The sequence below is a fragment of the Eumetopias jubatus genome, unplaced genomic scaffold, assembly GCF_037043125.1.
Source record: "Eumetopias jubatus isolate StellerSeaLion01/CBP00866 unplaced genomic scaffold, mEumJub1_p1.0 scaffold_10, whole genome shotgun sequence".
NCBI classification, from domain to species: domain Eukaryota; kingdom Metazoa; phylum Chordata; class Mammalia; order Carnivora; family Otariidae; genus Eumetopias; species Eumetopias jubatus.
Window position 1 is genome coordinate 70519098 of NW_028274816.1, and position 21656 is coordinate 70540753.

A 21656-nucleotide genomic window follows, 5' to 3' on the forward strand; every position below is an offset into this window, starting at 1 on the left:
ATGGTCTTGGTGCCACACTGTTCGCATTTCTGTGCTTTTTGTTGTGATTTTACTGTTTAAAATGTCCTCTAAGTATGCCATTCAAGTGCTGTCTAGTGATTCTAAGGGCACGAAAGCTGTGGTACTGCTTACAGAGAAAGTATGTGTGTTAGATAAGCTTCAGTCATGCATGAGTTATAGCCCCGTTGGCTGTGAATTCGGTGAATGAATTGATAATATAATATTAAATAAGGTGTCTTTAAACAGAAACACAAATAAAACAAGGTTATGTAGTGATTGGTTGATGAAAATGTTGTGACCAGAGGCTCTCAGGAACCAAAACCTTTATTTCCCCTAGGAACAATGATGTAGTATTGACTAATTCAGGTGTTTGCAGTAACTTTATAGAACGTAGCTACCAGAACAAGAATCATCCTATAGCCTTTTTATTGTTGATTTAGAATTGAATTGCTCTCTGGTCATTATGACCTACTTTATAATCAGTTTTTGTAAATGTTAACATGTTCATCTAAAGAGAATGTGTGTGCTCTATGGGTTGCATTTCAGATCCTAGATAAAACCAGCAGATTGAACTTAGTACATATTTCAGTCACAACTTGTGTATTCTAACTACTTTTTAAACTTTTTGATCTGTTACTTTCTGATGCAAGTATGTTGAGGTCTCCTACCGTGAGTTTGCATTTGCCCATTTCTTTGTGTTTGCTTTATTTGTGTTGGGTGCACAAAAGATCAAGGTTGTTACATCTTCTTAGTAGACTATTCCTTTTATTATCCTATGTCTCTCATTATTAATGGTTTTGCCCTAAATTCTGTTTTAATCTTAACATTGCTGTAAGAGCTTTCTTTGGACTTGGATCTGCTTGGCTCATCTTTTCTTTTGTTTTTTTTAAGATTTTATTTATTTATTTGACAGAGAGAGACACAGCGAGAGGGAACACAAGCAGGGGGAGTGGGAGAGGGAGAAGCAGGCTTCCGGCCAAGCAGGGAGCCCGATGTGGGGCTCGATCCCAGGACCCCAGGATCATGACCTGAGCCGAAGGCAGGTGCTTAACGACTGAATCACCCAGGCGCCCCTGGCTCATCTTTTTTAAATACCTGTGCTATTTTTTTTCTTTAAGTCGACTCCACACCCAGCATGGGGCTTTTTAATACCTTTATTTTTAACCCTTTGTTGTCATTTCATTTTTTTTAAAGATTTTATTTATTTTTATTTGAGAGAGAGAGCATGAGTAGGGGAAGGGACAGAGGGAGAGGGGGGAAACAGACTCCCCATCCCCACTGAGCAGGGAGCCCGCTGCGGGACTCGATCCCAGGACGCTGAGATCATGACCGAGCCAAAGGCAAACCCTTAACCGACTGAGCCACCCAGGCATCCTGATCCTGTATTTAGAGATTTATGAGCAAGAATGTTCATTAGTATAATTTTTGATAGTCAAAAAAGGAACTAATATTCAGCAGATGAATGATATAGTACTGGATAACCTGCAAAATCATATCTTTGAAGAAAATGTACTGGAAATGCTCCAAAAAGGGGGGGAAGGGATCGAAACCATTTTGATATTTTGTATTCCCTTGGAGAAGTAATAGAAAAACAGTTTGTAAAAAACCAAATTGACAGTAAATGTCTGTTTTATTGAAAAGTGCTGAAAAGCCATTGAAAGGTTAGGGGACGTGAAAATTAGACCACTTGGGGGCAGGATGATGTGGGAAACTCATGTGACTTGGTAGCTGTTACAAATAGACAAGTCAAGTGTGTCTGGACTACAAAGTTCATCCCTTCCCTCAATGTTTTTCTACAATAAACATTTTGGGGGACGCCTGGGTGGCTCGGTCGGTTGGGGGTCTGCCTTCGGCTTGTGTGGTGATCCCGGGGTCCTGAGATCGAGTCCCGCAGCAAGCTGCCTTGCTCAGCATGGAGCCTGCCTCTCCCTCTCCCTCTGCCGCTCCCCCTGCTTGTGTGTTCGCTCTCTCTGACAAATGAATAAAATCTTAAAATAGAATAAAATGAGTTCTTTACATAAAGGTCTTCAATGATAATAGCTCAGAGACGCAGTTTACTTTTGGTACTTAGAGAAAGACGGGCAGGCACCGTTTATATATGTTATACCCAGTTACATCAGTCGCTACGATCTATGGTTTAAAAACGGAACTGCGCTAGGTCTGGATAACAAGACAATAAACATTTTGGCAAGGAACACCCCACGCCCATGTGTACTCTTTGGTGTGAACGGGTCTCTATGTCTTCTTTTTTCTTCTCCTCCACTTCCCGTTCCTCCCAGCTTACCTAATTCAGAGCAGCTTGAGCACAGTATTGTAGCTCGCGGCTCGCTTCCCATAAGCCCTCCCCGCACGTTTTGCGCTGCCGAATATTTACCATCATATGTCGTGTCGGGCATTGTGCTGCAAAGCCATAAAAAAAACGGGACACAGATCTCCGCGACGTAGCGAAGCAAAGGGATCAAGAACGTGGGCTCGGGGGCGCCTGGGTGGCTCAGATGGTTAAGTGTCTGCCTTCGGCTCAGGTCATGATCCCAGCGTCCTGGGATCGAGTCCCGCATCGGGCTCCCTGCTCCTTGGGAGCCTGCTTCTCCCTCTGCTTCTCTCTCTCATGAATAAATAAATAAAATCTTAAAAAAAAAAAAAAAGAACGTGGGCTCGGGGCCATTCACGCGGCTCTGGCTTCAGGCGCCAGCTGTGCGGTCTAAATCCACCTAATGCACCGAGACTGACCGCGTGCCGTGGCCGCCATTAGCGTCACATGATTTTGTCCCCGGGCTGGGGGTCAGAGATGGGGCAGGGGAGGCAGGGATGGGAGGCCCATCCGCAGAGGTTCTGGCGTCACAGGGAGAAGCGGGAGTGGGCTACAGCACCCGGTGTGCTCGTGGGAGGCGGAAGTTCAGGTGAGGAAAGAAGGAGCGAAGCAGCTCCGTGACCGGCCCTCTCTGCTTCCCCTAGAGAGCCATGTCCTGCCACCGAAGCCAACTGCTCTGGTTCCGCCGCCTCTACGTGCTCTTCTCTAGGTACATGAGAATCAACTCCCTGCACTTCCTCTGAAGCCTGGCGGAGTCTTCTGGTCCAAGGAACACGGGGAGAAGCGAAGACCGGGAAGCCTGAGCCGGCTGAGCAGCCTGAACCAAAGGAGAGCCCAGTGTGTACGGGAGGCCTTCCTTCCAGAGCTCTGCCGATCCGCGCTGTGAGGCTCCAGCAAAGGGGCGGCCGTGCAGGCCGGTGGGTTGCCCCAACGTCCGCTTCTTCCTCCGCAGCAGGCCAAACCAAACCAACCCCAGGACAATAATCGCTTCCCTGCCAGGTTCTCAAGTGCTGGAAAACAGGCTCCATAATGGCACAATGTATGTCTGACACCTAGCACAGAGCCTGCTATGATTATAAATGCTCCTGAAAGTACTCTGAAATCACTCCACAGGTGCCACGATGCTGTATTTTTATGTTGTTTCCAAAGCTGGCTCACCACACACACACGAACAGTCTAGATACTGAATGAGTTCAACCATGATTCCTTTGATTCACACTGTGGCCTCTGTATCAGATTTGAATCCAGGGGAGACTTCTCTATTTAACATCACTAGTCGTTAAATTGACTGGGGCTCCCAAAGTCTGACCACGATGCCCAGCATTTCCTACTGAGACTATTAGGATGTGGGCCCTGCACCGAAGGAGCTTACAATCAAATATCTCAGCTCCCAGTCTTTTGAGGGAAGCAGGAAATAGGAAGGGAAATCTGGAAGTCATGTGTGTGGGGTTTTTTTGTTTTTGTCTTTTTTTAACACTCAAAAAACTGATGTCTTAAAATTGTGCTACAGACAAAAGCAGTCTGAGGCATCTGGCTTGGAAGCTACGCCGGTGGTCCAGCTAACAGCCCAGGGAAGTGGCCTGAGGCAGGCAAGCTCAGCGGTCAAGGGCACAGGCTTCACATACTGGTATGAGGCCAGATTTACCAGCCACGTAGCCACGGACAAGGTGTTTAAACTTTCTCTGACTCAATTCTCTCGTGTGCAAAATGGAGCACAATCATGGTACCAACCTGAGAGGAGATGAAGCCTGGTGGGCGCCCAGTGAAGGGTCTGGCGCGCAGTCAGGGCTCAGGAAGGATGAGCGGCTGGTGTTCTGAGATCTACAGAATACGCAGGCCTAACGCAGAGGGACTCGCAGAAGTTGAAGTCCTGACACAAAAGGCCCCTGGTATGTGTTGTCCAGGGAGTATCGTCTCCGCCCGTTGGAGGAAGGCCTGCATTGCTGTCTCTATAGCAACAGGTTATTTTTTTTTAAGATTTTATTTATTTATTCGACAGAGAGAGACACAGCAAGAGAGGGGACACAAGCAGGGGGAGCGGGAGAGGGAGAACCGGACTCCCCACTGAGCAGGAAGCCCGATGCAGGGCTCAGTAGCAGTAGGTTAGAGACGTCCTCTCTCGAATGCCTCCTAGGGGCCAAATGGGACTGACCCAGCTATCAGGCCCTGAAGCTAGAGTCAAAATGCAAGTCCGGTTATGTTATCTGCCTACTGAAAATCTGTCAATAGCTCCTAATAGCTTCCATAGAAACTGTGAGAAAAAAGCAGCCGCTGATGCTAGGTTGGGGGTGGGACGACAAGCTGCCTCCCGTCCTGTTCCTGAGAATACAGGCACTGGACCAGCCTCTCCGGACTGCAAGTCGCAATATGTATTAAGAGCTTATAAAAAAAAAAAAAGAAAGAAAAGAAAAGAGCTTATAAAATACCCAAACCCTGTGACCTAAGGAAATACTTTAAAAATTAAAATTATAATTATATATACAGACATCATCACAGTATTATTTATAATAACACAATTTGAAAAATCCAGGGATGCAATCATATTTAGTAACAAGGAAGAGTGTTTATGATATAGTAAATTTTAGAAAGCAGGTTAGGAATGGTACAATCTCGGGCGCCTCGGTGGCTCAGTCGTTAAGCGTCTGCCTTCAGCTCAGGTCATGATCCCAGGGTCCTGGGATCGAGCCCCACATCAGGCTCCCTGCTCCGCGGGAAGTCCCGCTTCTCCCTCTCCCACTCCCCCTGCTTGTGTTCCCTCTCTCGCGGTGTCTCTGTCAAATAAATAAAATCTTTAAAATAAAAAAAAATGGTACAATCTCATTTTAGTAAAATAAACATACACACACAAATAAATATGTGTGTGTATACATACACATAAAAGTGTATATAGAGAGGGCAATAGATATACAGAGATGTATATCCAAAAGGTAATTACCGGCGTGCCTGGCTACCTCGGTTGGTAGAGCATGAGACTCTTGATCTTGGGGTATCTTGAGTTCAAGCCCCACATTGGGTGTAGAGCTTGCTTTTATTTTTTTTTTAAAGAGGTAATTACTAATTAGTAAGGTCATCTTTCTAAAGTGAACATTTATAATTTTAAAGGATTTTATTGTTGTTTATGAATAGTTTTGATGTGATTAAGCACTTTTTAAAAAAATATTTATTTATTTGACAGAGAGAGAGACAGCGAGAGAGGGAACACAAGCAGGGGGAGCGGGAGAGGGAGAAGCAGGCTTCCCGCGGAGCAGGGAGCCTGATGCGGGGGCTTGATCCCAGCACCCTGGGACCATGACCTTGAGCCGAAGGCAGATGCTTAACGACTGAGCCACCCAGGCGCCCCTAAACACTTTTGATATAATGTAAAGCTAAAAAAATGTGTACAGCCAAGAGCGCCGGGGTGGCTCAGTCAGTTAGGCATCTGACTTCAGCTCAGGTCATGATCTCAGGGTCCTGGGATCGAGTTCCGCATCAGGCTCCCCCTGCTCTGGGCTCCCCCTGCTCCTCAGGGAGCCTGCTTCTCCCTCTCCCTCTGCCTGCCGCTCCCCCTGCTTGTGCTCTCTCTGTTAAGTAAATAAATAAAATCTTAAAAAAAAAAAGGAAATGTGACCATTTGTGGGGGAAAATATATATGTCTACACATCCCATTGCGTGTAAATAAATGGGCTATTTCTGGTAACTGCTTGTCTGAAAAAGGAAGTTGGGTGGGAGCAGGGGAAAGGAGACCTTTTCTGGTCCCTTTTGAATTTTATACCATGCACATAATATATTCCCTATTCAGAAATACTTTCAAATCTTAGAGGTTAGAAAGCTCTGTAGAACCATCAATAGTTGTTGCTTCTGAGTGGTGGGACTGGAATTATTTTCTGCTTTTGTTTTACTGCACAGGCCGGCTATTTCTTTGTAAATAAATTGAGTAAAATTCTAGGTGGAAATGAAAACAAACTAACGTTTTTATTTCCTGCTGCCCGGGGCTGGATGCCGTCCCCGTTGCTGGAGGACAAGCTCCCCCTCCCTGGCTCTCTCCATCCCGACACCCTCTGGGGCCTTGCAGAGCCTGGGGCTCCTAAAGCTGCAGGCTCCCTTCCGGGTTCCCAATGGGAACAGAGCTAGGTTCTCCGTGGTGCCTGGAAAGAGCACTGGGCAGCAGCACGGGAAGGAAGGATGCCCCTCAAAGCCTCGCTCAGGTTAGGGAAAGGTGCCCTCCGTGGGCAGCGTAGCCCTGGGGACACTTGGCAAGAACACCTCTGTGCAAATTGTCAGAAAGCAGCCCTTCCCCCAGGCAGACATCCGCCCTCACCAGAGCACAGCCTGGTGAGAGGAGCTCGGGCCACCAACTCTGCCCCCTGAGCCACGCACTTGTATAGTTAACAACCTGCCAAACTGTACAACAGCCCTGAAGCCTAGAGCAAAGATCAGATGTTGGTGGTTTCTTCAAGGAGCAAAGCAAGAAAAGAAGGAAGGAAGCGGGGGGCGTGAGGAGGGGGGAAGGCAGGCAAAGGGGAGGGAAGGAAGGGGCCAACCACACACACACACACACACACACACACACACACACACACACACACACACGATCTCAACCAAGAATTCCCTAGGAAGCGGCTGTCTCTACTCGTCCAGAGTCCTGGGAGGCTGGCTGGTTCGGGGTGGGCGAGCTGCTCCTGTTCCCTGCGGCTGGGGGAAGGTCACCCCGTGTCAGAGAGACCTGCGGGCCCCTCACGGGGGCTGAAGAGAGGGCCCGTGGTTTGCCAGTTCTCTGCCCTGGCCCAGAAGAACAGAAACCACCTGGCCTCCCACCGCTCACTGCTCCACACCAAGCATAAGCAGATCCAGTCCGAAAGGGGAACCTTGGGAGAGGGAAAGGAAGTCCCACCTGCAGTGGGCAGCCGGCTCTGCAGGAGCAGTTAATGGGAGACTTCATCAAAAACAACAATGAAAGCTCAGGTCCTGGTCCAGACAAAAAAAGGCTTTTTCTCAGGAGTGGCCAAATTAGTAATCTGGAACATCAGGTAGAAGACATATCTCAGAACCCAGAGGGCATTTAGCTCGGAAATGGAAATCATGATGGAAAAGGGACTTGAAAAATACATCTAAGGGGAAAAAAAGAAAAGAAAAAGAAAATCCAGGAGACCTAACATGTGAATAATGGGCGTTCCAGAAGGAGAAATAGTTACAGATGGGGGATAATAAAGGAGAATTTACATAATCTGAAAGAGACTTGAGTCAGTGCATCAGAAGGGCTCACCATATTCTAGACAGCGGTGACTTTTTAAAAGAAACACACGGGGGCGCCTGGGTGGCTCAGTCCATTGATCTCAGGGTCCTGGGAGGGACCCCGCCGGGCTCCCGGTTCTCCCTCTGCCTCTGCCCCTCCCCCCACCCCCCCATCCCCGCAGGTGCTCTCTCTCCCAAATAAATAAATAAAACCTTAAAAAATAAAATAAAATAAAAAGATGCACACGTGTGCTGCAAAATCCTAGATTTCAAGTGCGGGGAGGGGATAAAAATATTGCAAAGGTCTCCCCTGGGTTCAAGGGGAAGCTCTGGAGGAGAAGCATCTTGCAGACATAGACAAGTCTGGGGGCTCCGTCTGGGTTTGGGGGACAGGAAAGGTCACCACCTGCTGAACAGTGCAGAATCCCAATTAACTAAGGAGAAAAGAAGAAATGAAAAGAAACTTACAAACCTGCATGAGTAGGGAAAAAAAAAAGGAAGACAGGAAACAAAGCATAAAGAGTAACAAATACAATGGAAATGATATAAAAAGAATCAAATCAGGTATCAGTTACTTCAAAAAAAAAAAATTGGGATAATTTCCTTGCCAAAACTGAGAAAACAAAATCTAGCATCTAGAAGTGACAAAGTGGCTAAAAATAAAAGGATGAGTCACTTACCATATACCAAGCAAAGGCACACGAGAGAGTGACAACACACATCCAAGCATCTTAAACCTTGAACAATCGGGGATATTTTAGACGGGAACCAGAGTCACTCCGTGAGAAGAGATGCACCAAGTATCATAGCAGCCAGATACCTGCAAGAAACTCTCAGAAATCCGAGTTCTTTACTTGATTTTATTTAGGGCGCCGGGGTGGCTCAGTCAGGTAAGCATCTGCCTTCCACTCGGGTCATGATCCCGGGGTCCTGGGATCGAGCCTGGCATCGGGCTCCCTGCTCAGCGGGAAGCCTGCTTCTCCCTCTGCCTGCTGTTCCCCCTGCTTGTGCTTGCTCTCTCTCTGTTAAATAAATAAGATCTTTTAAAAAATAAAATAAAGATTTTATTTATTTATTTGAGAGAGAGAACAAAAGTGGGGGGGTAAGGGGGAGAGACAACCAGGCTGCCCGCCCAGCAGGGAGTCCGCCACGGGTCTCGATCCCAGGACCCTGAGATCATGATCTGAGCCAAAGGCAGACGCTTAACTGACTGAGCCACCCAGGTGCCTCCCCCTCCCCAGTTCTTTATTTAAAAAACAAAACCACAGGGGCGCCTGGGTGGCTCAGTCGTTAAGCGCCTGCCTTCGGCTCAGGTCATGATCCCAGGGTCCTGGGATCGAGTCCCACATCGGGCTCCCTGCTCTGCCGGAGGCCTGCTTCTCCCTCTCCCACTCCCCCTGCTTGTGTTCCCTCTCTTGCTATGTCTCTCTCTGTCAAGTAAATAAATAAAAATCTTAAAAAAAAACAACCCAAAATAATAATGGAAGGCTTTAATTTTTTTCAGAATGTTGACAAATCAAGTTGGCAAAAAGTAAAGACACAACATTTGGATAATATAAGGCACTTAAAGTCAGCATTCACTTCTTAGGTATAAAACATTTACAAAATTCAATTATTGATCGGCCCCTGAGAAATCCCTAATAAATTTCCCCAAGTAGATTTTGCACATTTTTTATCATAATCAAATAGATTTCAGTAAGTTTATAAAATGAGGGGTGCCTGGGTGGCTCAGTCAATTAAGCGACTGCCTTGGGCTCAGGTCATGATCTCAGTGACCTGGGATCCAGCCCCACATAAGGCTCTCTGCTCAGCAGGGAGTCTGCTTCTCCATCCCCCCCACCCCCCCCACTCATGCTTGCTCTCTCTCTCCCTCTCTGAAATAAATAAATAAAATCTTTTTTTAAAAAAGTTTGTAAAATGATCCAAAAACTCTACTTAGAAACCAAGAAACGTCCTCCAAAATGACCTCCAGATCAAAGAGAAAATTACAAATTATCTAGAAGGTAATAAAAATTACACTTTGTATGGGACCTATATTCAGGTAAATTGCACTCTTTTGTTTTTTAAGAAGATTGAAATTAGTGAACTACGTGATTCAATTTAAGGAAATCAATAATATAAACCAAGCAAAAGTAGCAAGAGGGATTTTATACAAATGAAAGAGAAAAATAAATAAAAAGCTAGTGGAAAGATAAGTAAGTTTTCTTTGAAAAACCAAATAAGCCAACACCTGGCAAAGCCAATTCAGAAAAAGGGAAAATGCAAGTGCTATTATTAGGAACAGAATGGCTACTGCAGTCACAAAAAAATGGAAAAGATGGAAAAATTTATGAGATGTTAATGCAAGTCCATGCAACAAAATTGAAAATCTGCAGGAAATGGATGACTTCCTCATAAATTTTGGACTACCGCTGAACTCTACCATAATGTCATAAATGGGGTCCAAGCATTTCAATTCCATAAAATGCGGGGTTGCATCACTGCAAGATTAATGAAAACCAGTACTTTTTAATCTTCTAGGGACTCAGCATCAGGTCACACAGCACCACATCATCCGGGTTCCTAGGAGGGAGGGAGGGGCACCCGCTCAGCAGGAGGCTCAGAGCCAACTGCAAGGCAGGGGTGGGAGGGAAGGGAGATGAGCCAGGTTCTGTGTAGGGTTTGGACCCCAGGACAGACTGACGGTGGCTGTTTCTTTCCACTGGAAAGCCTCACACTTGTCCCTTGCAAAGTAAAAAATGCTCTCCAACTGAGCAAGTCCCTAAGAGGTGGTCACCTCCAAATCCCCTTCCAAACTCACACTGCGGTACACCTTGGCCGGCCCACGGTTGAGAATAGGGATTTAGGCAGGGGACAACAGTTGGATTATGTCCAATGGTAGGGCACCTTATTCATGGAATTTTATATGACTAAAATGTATTGAAAAAGTAAAAGAGAACAGACCCAATAACCATAGAAAAATTAGACAGGTAATTATAACAGATTTTTTTTAAAGATTGATTTATTTATTTGAGAGAGAGAGAGAGAAAGAGTGGGGGGGGAGGGGCAGGAGGAAAGAAATCTCAAGCCGACTCCGTGCTGAGCATGGAGACCTACACGGGGCTCGATCCCACGACCCCGAGATCATGACCTGAGCCGAAACCAAGAATCAGATGCTTTAACCAACTGAGTCACCCTGGCACCACTGTAATAGATTTTTTTAAAGATTCATTACTGTGATATTTGTTATGGTGATATGTAATCAGTGATCTCTGATGTTACCACTGTAATTATGTGGGGACAACCACAAACCGCGCCCTATAAGATGGTGAACTTAATACCTGTTGTGTATGTTCTGACTGCTTACTGACTGGCCAGTCCTCCGTCTCTCACCCTCCCTTTGGTGAGGCCCTAACACAACAATATTAAATTAGGCCAAGTAATAACCCTACAATGGCCTGTCAGTGTTCAAGAGAAAGGAAGAGTCCCATGTCTCTCACTTGAAATCAAAAGCTAGAAATGATTGAGCTTAGTGAGGAAGACCTCCCAGAAGCTGAGACAGGGCTGAAGGCGAGGCCTCCCGGCCCAGTGAGCCAAGTTGTGAATGCAAAGGAAAAGTTCTTGAAGGAAAGGAAAAGTGCCACTCCAGTGAACACATGAATGGTAACAAAGCAGGCTTTGATGTGGAGAAAGGTTTAGTGGTCTGGAGAGAAGGTCAAACCAGCCCCAACATTCCCTTAAGCCAAAGCCTAACCCAGAGCAAGGCCCTGACTCCCTTCAATTCTGTGAAGGCTGAGAGGTGAGGAAGCTGCAGGAGAAGAGTCTGAAGCTAGCAGAGGTTGGTTCAGGAGGATTAAGGAAGGAAGCCGTCTTCATACCATCAAAGTGCAAGGGAAGCAGCGTTTATGTAGAAGCTGCAGCAAGTTCTCCAGAAGATCGTGCTAACATAACTAATGAAGGAAGCTACGCTCAACAACAGATCTTCAGTGCCGATGAAACAGCTTTCTATTAGATGAAGACACCATCTAGAACTTCCGTAGCTAGATGGAAGAAGTCAACGCCTGGCTTCAAAGCTTCAAAGGTCAGGCTGACTCTCTTGCTAGGGGCTCATGCAGCTGGTGACTTTACGTTGAAGCCAGTGCTCATTGACCATTCTTAGAATCCTAGGATGCTTAAGAATTATGCTACATCCACTCTGCCTATGCTCTACAAATGGAACAAAGTCTGGATGACAGCACATCTGTTTACAACATGATTTACTGAGTATTTTAAGCCAAATGTTCATACCTCCTGCTCAGAAAAAAAAGATTTCAAAATATTACTGCTTTGTTGACAATGCACCTGGACACCCAAGAGCTCCAATGGAGATGGACAGTGAGATTTATGTTGTGTTCAGGCCCAATACAACATCCACTCTGCAGCCCATGGATCAAGGAATCATTTCAACATTCAAGTCTTTTTATTTAAGAAATACACTTCATAAGACTGTAGCTGCCATAGATAGTGATTCATCTGATGGATCTGGACAAAGTAAATTGAAGACCTTCTGGAAAGGATTCATCATTCTAGGTGCCATTAGGAATATTTGTGATTTGTGGGAAGAGGTCAAAATATCAACATGAACAGGAATTTGGAAGAAGTTGATTCCAACCGTATGGATGACTTTGAGGGGTTTGAGACTTCAGTGGAGGAAGTCACTGAAGATTGGTGGAAACAGCAAGAGAACTAGAAGCAGAAGTGGAGTCTGAACATGGGACCAAATGGCTGCAATCTCATAAAACTTTAACGGATCAGGGGCTGCTTCTGCTTCTTATGGATGAGCCAAGAATGTGGTTTCTTGATGGAATCTATTCCTGGTGAAGATGCTGTGAAGACAGTTAAAATGACAATAAAGGATTTAGAATGTTCCATAAACTGGGGCGCCTGGGTGGCTCAGTCAGCGAAGCATCCTACCCTTGATTTTGGCTCAGGTCACGATCTCAGGGTCATGGGATTGAGCCCCGCATCAGGGCATGGAGCCTGCTTAAGATTCTCTCTCCCTCGCCCCTCACCCCCTCTAAAAAAAAAGACAGAGAGAGAGAAAATAATATTTCATAAATTTAGTTGATAAAGTAGCAGGGTTTGAGAGGACCGATTCTGACTTTAAAAGAAGTTCTACTGTGGATAAAATGCTATCCAGCAGCATCGAATGCTACAGAGAAATTGTTTGTGAAAGGAAGAGTCAGCCAACTGATGCAGCAAACTTCACTGTTGTCTTATTTTAAGAAATTGCCACGGCCACCCCAACCTCCAGCAGCCACCAGCCTGATCAGTCAGCCGCCATCTACATCAAGACAAGACGTTCACCAACAAAAAGATTACAACTCACTGAAAGCTCAGATGATTGTGAGCATTTTTCAGCAATAAGTATTTTTTTTAAGACTTTACTTATTTATTTGAGAGAGAGAGTACGGGGGGGGCGGTCAGAGAAAGATGCAGACTCCCTGCTGAGCAGGGAGCCCGATGCGGGACTCGATCCTGGGACTCGATCACGGGACTCCGGGATCATGACCTGAGCTGAAGGCAGTCGCCTAACCAACTGAGCCACCCAGGCGCCCGCAATAAAATATTTTTAATTAAGGTGTGTACTTCTTTTCAGATGTGATGTTAATACACACTTAATAGACTACAATATAGTGTAAACATAATTTTATATACACTAGGAAACCAAAAAATCCATTTGATTCACTTTATTGTAATATTCACTTTATTGGGGCAATCTGGACCCCAACCGGCACTATCTCTGGGGTATGCCGGTATGGATACAAAAATGTAAAAGAAAATATTGGCAAACTGAATCCAGCAGTGCATCAAAAGAAATACTATTCGATGACGGAGTAGGATATTATTCTAAAATGTAACAATCGTCTCACTTGGGGAAATCCATCCCCATATTCATTACACCAATAAATTAAGAAGAAAAACCATATTCTTTTAGAGGTGCTGTAAGATTAATAAAATTCAGTCACTATTCCTGTAACAGTTTTTAAGAAAAACAGGAGAAAAGAATACAACTTAAATAAAGACTATGTACCAAAACCCAGCAGTCTGAAAACCTCCTATAATAAATGAGGAAATTTGTACGGCAACTGGACATCTTTGCAAAAATCAATAGATTTACGGGGCGCCTGGTTGGCTCAGTCGGTTAAGCATCTGCCTTCGGCTCAGGTCATGATCCCAGGGTCCTGGGATCGAGCCCCGCATCAGGCTCCCTGCTCAGTGGGGAGTCTGCTTCTCCCTCTCCCTCTCTCCCTGCTTGTGCTGGCTTTCTCACTCTCTCTCTCAAATGAATAAATAAAAAATCTTAAAAAAAAAGCTATTAAAAAATCAATAGATTTACTTTAATTGACAAAAATGCAACAGAAGTGAAAATAAAAAAATTCCAGGGGTGCCTGGCTGGCTCAGTTGGAAGAGCATGTGACTCTTGATCTCAGGGTCATGAGTTCAAGCCCCAGGTTGGGTGCAGAGATTACTTAAAATAAATAAAAAATAAATAAAAATAAAAATTCCATTCTCATCAACATCAAGAACTGCAAAATGCCTCAAAATGAGTTTAACATAAAAGATATGAGGTCTATCTAAATTTTATAATCACTATTAAAATTCCAGCCATCTTTTTTGACAGAAATTGACAAGCTGATCCTAAAATTCATATGGAATTGCAAGAGACTCGGAAGCCAAAAACAATCTTTAAAGAAAAAAGTTGGAAGACTCATACATCCTGATTTCAAAAATTACTACAAAGACCTAAATGTAAGAGCCAAAACTATTAGACTCTTAGAAGGAAACACAGATGTAAATCTTTGACCTTGCATTAGACAAGTTTCTTTTTTTTAAAGATTTTTTTTATTTATTTATTTATTTATTTATTTATTTATTTGAGAGAGAGAGTGAGCAGGAGGGAGAGGGAGAGAATCTGAAGCAGACTCCAGGCTGAGTGCAGAGCCCCACATGGGGACCAATCTCACAACCACAAGATCACCACCCCAGCCGAAACCGAGTTGGACACTTAACCAACTGAGCTACCCAGGAGCCTCAACAACAGTTTCTTAAATATGACAGCAAAAGTACAAGCAAAAGAAAAAATAGAAAACTTGTGCTTCAGAGGACACTATCAAGAAAATGAAATGGGAGGGCGCTTGGGTGGCTCACATGGTTAAGCGTCTGCCTTTGGCTCAGATCATGATCCCAGGGTCCTGGGATCAAGTCCCGCATTGGGCTCCCTGCTTCTTGGGAGCCTGCTTCTCCCTCTACCTCTCTCTCTCTCTCTCTCTCTGTCTTTCATGAATAAATAAATAAAATCTTAAAAAAAAACAGAAAATGCAATGGGAGAAAGTATTTGCAAATCGTTTATTTGATTAGGGTCTAGTGTCCAGAATATATAAAGAATTCTTACAATTCAACAAAAAGACAACCTAATTAAAAAACAGGCAAAAGACCTGAATATACAATTCTTCCAGAAGATATACAAATGGTCAACAATCACAACAGCATCATTAGTCATGAAGGAAATGCAAATAAAAACACAATGAGATACTACTTCACACCCACTAGGATGGCTGTGATTAAAACAAACAGACTAACAAACACTGAATAACAAGAGTTGGTGAGCATATGGAGGGATGGGAACCCTCATGTATTTTTGGTGAGAATGTAAAATGGTGTAGCTACTGTGGAAAACAGTTTCACAGTTCCTTAGTAACTTCAAGATTTCCTGTAGGACCCAGGAATTTCACTCCTAGGTCTATAGCCAAGAGAACTGAAAACATGTGTTCACACGAAGACTTGTAAACGAGTGTTCAGATCAGCCTCATTCATGAAACCCAAATGTCCATCAACTGATGGAAAGATAAACAAAACACAGCATTTTATTATTTGCCATAAAAAGAAATGAAGTCCCAATACACACCACAATGAGGATGAACTTTGGAAACGTGATGCTGAATGAACGCCAGACACAAAAGGCCACATATGGCAGGATTCCGTTTATATGAAACGTCCAGAATAGGCAAATCCATAGAGACAGAAAGTACATTAGTGGTTTCCAGGTCTTGGGAGTTGAGGAAAGGAGTGACTGCTAATGAACATGGGGGGATGAAAATGTGTTGAGGTTGGACAACCTTGTGAATGTACTAAAACCCAGTGAATTCTAGGACGGGAAAGGGTGAATTTTATGGTATGTGAATTATATCTCCATTCAAGAAATAGTGTGAACAGGGGCGCCTGGGTGGCTCAGTCGTTAAGCATCTGCCTTTGGCTCAGGTCATGATCCCAGGGTCCTGGGATCGAGCCCCACATCGGGCTCCCTGCTCGGCGGGAAGCCTGCTGCTCCCTCTCCCGCTCCCCCAGCTTGTGTTCCCTCTCTCGCTGTGTCTCTCTCTGTCAAATGAATAAATAAAAACTAAAAAAAGAAATAGTGTGAACATAAGATTACATTAAAGTGTTCTGGTTCACTCTACGGATACTCTACAATACACTTGGCATCGCTCCGTGAACCGGTGATACTCGTCTGTCGTGCTAGCCTGGTAAATGCAAAGTAAATATGACAGAGTGCAAACCTTGTTTGTATTTTAACCAAATTTCAGTGCTTACTGCTTTTCTGTTAAATATACAGTTGTAGGGCTCCTGGGTGGCTCAGTCATTAAGCGTCTGTTTGCAACTCAGGTCATGATCCTGGGGTCCTGGGATCAAGCCCCATATCAGGGGAAGCCTGCTTCTCCCTCTCCCACTCCCGCTGCTTGTGTTCCTGCTCTCGCTGTGTCTCTCTCTGCCAAGTAAATAAATAAATAAAATCTTTAAAAATATATATATATATATACAGTTGTAAAAAGTTAAAACAAACTTACTGAAGGACATGAAACAAGACCTGAATAAATTGGGATGATAAATAAATAAATAAATACATACATACATACATACCACATTCCTTGATAAAATAATTTAAAAAGCTGTACAGAGTCAATAAATTGGATAACAAATATTTGTAGTACCTACAAGTTTCAATTTGTAAACTTATACACTTAACATGCTATATTTCTATACATATAAACATATAAGTTACCATTCTTACAAAGTTAATATAAAAAGTTAATGTATCTGCAGTCACAATCTCAATGGGTTATCTTTGGACCTGAATAAAATTATTTTAAAAATATATTAGAACAGGGGCGTCTCGGTGGCTCAGTCAATTAAGCGTCTGCCTTTGGCTCAGGTCATGATCTCAGGGTCCTGGGATCGAGACCTGCATCCAGGTTCGCATAGAGCGAGGAGTCTGTTTCTCTCTCTCCTTCTGCCCCTCCCCTTGCTTGTTCTCTCTCTCTCAAATAAATAAAATCTTTTAAAAAATTAAAAAAATATATTAGAACAGGAAATGTCAAAGATAGCCAAAATATAAATATTAAAAAGGACAGAAATGTGAGGCCTGCCTTTCTGTATATTAAAATGTATAAACCCACTGCAATCACAACAGATATTAAAAAAATAGAAGAGAAAATCTGGACACAGATCCCAATTATATGAGAACTACTATATGATAAATGTGGTATTTTCTTTTCGGCTTTGTTTGTTTTGTTTTGTTTTGTTTTGTTTTGAAAGTAGGCTCCACACCCAGCGTGGAGCCCAACGCGGGGCTTGAACTCACAACCCTGAGATCAAAACCTGAGCTGAGATCAAGAGTCAGATGCTTAGGGGCACCTGGGTGGCACAGTCCGTTGAGCGCCCCACTCTTGGTTTCCACTGGGGTCACAATGTCAGGGTTGTGGGATTGAGCCCTGCCTCGGGCTCTGTGTCTGGGCGGAGTCTGCTTGAGTCTCTCCACCCCTCCCCCTCATGCTCTCTCTTTCTCTCTAAAATAAATAAATAAATCTAAAACCACAAAAAAGAGTCAGATGTTTAACCGAGCCCCCCAGACACCCCAATGAAGGTTGCATTTTAATTCAGTGAGAAAGCATTTAATAAATGTGTATGGTCGATCAGGCATTTGGAAGAAGACAAAAACGCCCTACCTTATACCAAATACAAAAACACATTCTAGGGCGCCTGGGTGGCTCAGATGGTTAAGTGTCTGCCTTCGGCTCAGGTCATGATCCCAGGATCCTGGGATCGAGCCCCACATCAGGTTCCCTGCTTGGCGGGAAGCCTGCTTCTCCCTCTCCCACTCTCCCTGCTTGTGTTCCCTCTCCTGCTGTGTCTCTCTCTGTCAAATAAATAAAATCTTTAAAAAAAAAACCAAACACATTCTAGATGAATTATAGATTTACATGTAGAAATCGAAATATTAAAATATCATTTAGGAAATTGCGGAGACTAAATGCATACATACGTTGGAGTGGAGTAGACCTTCCCAGCCAGACTGGAAACCCAGGATATGTAAAGGAAAAGACAGGTATTTCACAACAAAAAATTTTTAAATGTTGTAACAGGCAAATCTAAATGGCTAGTAAACATGAAAAACTCTTCAGCCGAAGTAGTAGCCAGAGTTTGCCAATGAAAGCAAAAATGAAAATCCATTTTTCAGGGGCTCCTGGCTGGCTCAGTCGGTAGAGCAGGTGACTCTGGATCTCAGGGCTGTGAGTTTTGAGCCCCACGTTGGGTGTAGAAATTACTTAAAAATAAAAATTAAAAACAAAACCAAAGAAAATCCATTTTTCACTGAAGGTGGTGATTGGACTAGGGTGGGAGAGTTTTCTAGTAAGGAAATTGAAGACTGCAGAGGACATGAATAGGTATTTCTCTCTCTCACACACACCATAAATGGGAAAAAATAAGTCACACTACTAATTAAAGAAACACAAATTAAAAGAAAATGCCACTTTTCACTTTTCTAACTTGCAAAGATTTCTATAAATAATAACGCCCAGTGTTCTGTGGGTGAGGGTATGGACACATATATGCTGCTGGAAGAATCACAAGATGGTAGAACCTTCTGGAAATCAGTATATCAAAAAAATTCAAATGTACGTATCCCTTGAGTCTGCAATTCCACGTGATGCATTTATTCTCAAGAAATAGAAACTAGGGGCGCCTGGGTGGCTCAGTCGGTTAAGCGTCTGCCTTCAGCTCAGATCATGGTCCTGGGGTCCTGGGATCGAGGCCTGAGTCAGGCTCCTTGCTCAGTGGGGAGCCTGCTTCTCCCTATGTCTCTCCCCCAGCTTGTGCTTTCTTCTCTCTCTCTCGCTCCCAAAAATAAATAAATAAAAAATCTTTTTTTTAAAGATTTTATTTATTTGAGAGAGAGAGTGCGCACATGAGAGGGGGGAGGGTCAGAGGGAGAAGCAGACTCCCTGCCGAGCAGGGAGCCCGATGCGGGACTCGATCCCGGGACTCCGGGATCATGACCTGAGCCGAAGCCAGTCGCTCAACCAACTGAGCCACCCAGGCGCCCAACAAATAAAAAAATCTTAAAAAAAAGGAACAAAAATCCCCCCCAAAAACAATATATATGTTTTCAGTGCTAATACATACATTACAAAACATACACAGAAAATAAATTTTAAAAGGATAAATTAAAATTCCAACATTTTCTTCCCACAGATCAATGGAGCATTTCCTGGAGGATACATACCTCCCTGGAGACCACCCATGTAGTCCGTTGGTGGTAAAAAGCATCAAGGTTAGCTGGTGCAAAAAAGAAATGTGTAAAGTCAGTGAATTCTGTGAAAAGTGACCCTATGTCAACCCTTGTGGAGAGACAGAACAGATGGGATAGCCACTGGAAGCTACAGAATGTTTATGTTCTTAGGACCACAAGCGGTTGGGGAAAAAAACATAGTTCTAGTTCGGTCAGAGGTCTTGGTCTTGGTCAAGGCTGATTCCTGCTTCTCCCCGCTGTGCCAATTCTCACCGCCATCGGTGGGGCTCCCGTCCCTTTTCTGATAGTATAAGAAAAACCCACATGGAAAGTGGCATCGACAGTAATTAAAAACCGATTAGCATGTCTAATTAAGTGCACTTGGGGAGAGGTCTGAGGCGTTTGGAAGAGGCAAGGTCATACGGGAAAGAACTCTGGTTCTCTCTGAAGTGTTCACCGGAGACTACGAGCTCAGAATGCTCAGGTGTGACTTCTCCCGTAGATCAGGGCCCAGTCCGCGCAGATGCTCATGTGGCGGGAGCGCCGCTGCTTGGAAGGAAACGCCAGCCAACAGCCAAAGCGGGCTCTCTGGGAACCCGTATGCTAGCCTGCAACCAGAGTAACCACACTGTCCCATAGTGGAGGCATATCCACTGCCCTGGGAGGCATTCTTCCTGCCCTGGGAGGGGGGATGGAGGAACCAGCCTTGAGCTTCTCATGGGTCACAAAAGCAAGCACCGGCCCTTGGGCCTCCAGCTTTAAAGGGAAGGTTGATTTCAGGAAAGAAAAAAAGAATCTGAAAGAATTCCCATCACTTGGATATCCACTAACTCAGCCAGTTGAGGCTGATCTGGGGAAATTCTTGGGAGTCTTTAGAACCATTTCCTTCCTCTAGTGAATGCAGAAGATATACAACAAAGATCCCCAAATATCCAAATGTATAAAGAGGCATGGGAAAGAATGTTCGTTGTCAATATTCACTGGAAAGGAAAAACCGGAAACCCAATTTTCCGTGGAGAAAAACCAACCAGTTAAATAAACTATCTCCATACTATGCAATTCCAAATCACAGTCAATAATGAGGACGTGTATTGATATGGAAAGACCCCGATGTCATTAAAAATGCAAGCGGCAGGGGCGCCTGGGTGGCTCAGTCCTTAAACGAGTCTGCCTTCGGCTCAGGTCATGATCCCAGGGTCCTGGGATCGAGCCCCGCATCGGGCTCCCTGCTCCGCGGGAAGCCTGCTTCTCCCTCTCCCACTCCCCCTGCTTGTGTTCCCTCTCTCGCTGTGTCTCTCTCTGTCAAATAAATAAATAAAATCTTAAAAAAAAAAAAACTTAAAAAAAATGCAAGCTGCAGAAAAGGCACAGGATGACTCCACTGAGGGTTCTGAAAGGTACACAAAAGTATGTTTTCATGCAATCTTGCAATAGGAAAGGTAGATTGGGTATTCGTGTTTTCCCTGTATAATTTCTCACCAGCTCTTTCTAGCCTTAAAGTAAACGTGCTGTCAGCTGACTTGGAAGAGGTGATGATCACACAGAACCCAGTCCATCTGTTATTTCTCTCCGTGTTCCTTCTCCTTGGCTAGTCTACGTCACAAAGTCAGTGCATGATTCATCAGTCTCCCTAAACAAAGAGTGAATGTTTATTAAGCATGTGCCATTATGTATATACTCAGTGTTTGGTAGCGAAAGGAATTCTTTGGGAAAGTTGACCTGATTAAAATAAGCAGCAATGGGAAGCAAGGTTGCAGGGGCGGGGAACCAATCAAAAGACTCTGTAGCAGGCCAGGCATTCCTCTCCTGTTCAAACCTGTTCAGGGTGGACGCCTGTTTGGCTCAGTCGTTAAGCGTCTGCCTTCAGCTCAGATCATGATCCCAGGGTCCTGGGATCGAGTCCCACATCAGGCTCCCTGCTCGGCGGGAAGCCTGCTTCTCCCTCTCCCACTCCCCCTGCTTGTGTTCCTGCTCTCGCTGTCTCTCTCTGTCAAATAAATAAATAAAATCTTTAAAAAAAAAAAACCCTACAACAACAATAAAGTTGTTCAGGGCTTTCCTAATGCCTGGAAAATAAAGGCCAAATTCCTGAGCTTAATATCCAAGACTGTCCACGGTCCGGCTTCTGACACATTTTTCTGATCTTTTACTTCCTCCCATCGGAAGCTTCCAGTCCAGTCTGGCTTTACTCGGGGCCCCAACCTGTGTTCACACAGTTACTTTTCCATTCGGCCTTCCTAAGTCTTGCTTCATTTAAAAATAGACTCCAAGTTGTTGTTCAATGGGTATAGAGATTCAGTTTTGCAAGATGGAGAGTTCTGGAAGTTGGTTGCACAACAGTGTGAATGTACTCAACGCTGCTCAACTGGACACTTAAAGATGGTTAAGACAGGGGGCGCGTGGGTGGCTCAGTTGGTTGGGTGTCTGCCTCCAGCTCGGGTCGTGATCTCAGTGTCCTGAGATCAAGGCCCGTCAGGCTCCTTGCACAGCGGGGACTCTGCTTCTCTTGCCCCCTTTGCTCCTCCCCCAGCTCATGTTCTCTCTCTC

At 44.5% G+C, this 21656-nt stretch overlaps 1 protein-coding gene across 2 annotated transcripts in view; it reads left to right on the forward strand.

Moving 5' to 3' along the window:
- PIGL (phosphatidylinositol glycan anchor biosynthesis class L) overlaps positions 1-21656 on the forward strand; it is a 99686-nt gene that overhangs the window by 68161 nt on the left and 9869 nt on the right. The window contains exon 7 of one of the 2 annotated variants that reach the window (XM_028089580.2): positions 2956-6390. The exons of the other annotated variant lie outside the window; for it this stretch is intronic. Within the exon in view, the coding sequence (XP_027945381.1) occupies positions 2956-3054 (99 nt within the window). The 3' untranslated portion in view covers positions 3055-6390. Of the gene's footprint in view, positions 1-2955; positions 6391-21656 lie in introns of those variants that run through there. 2 annotated transcript variants of the gene reach the window in all.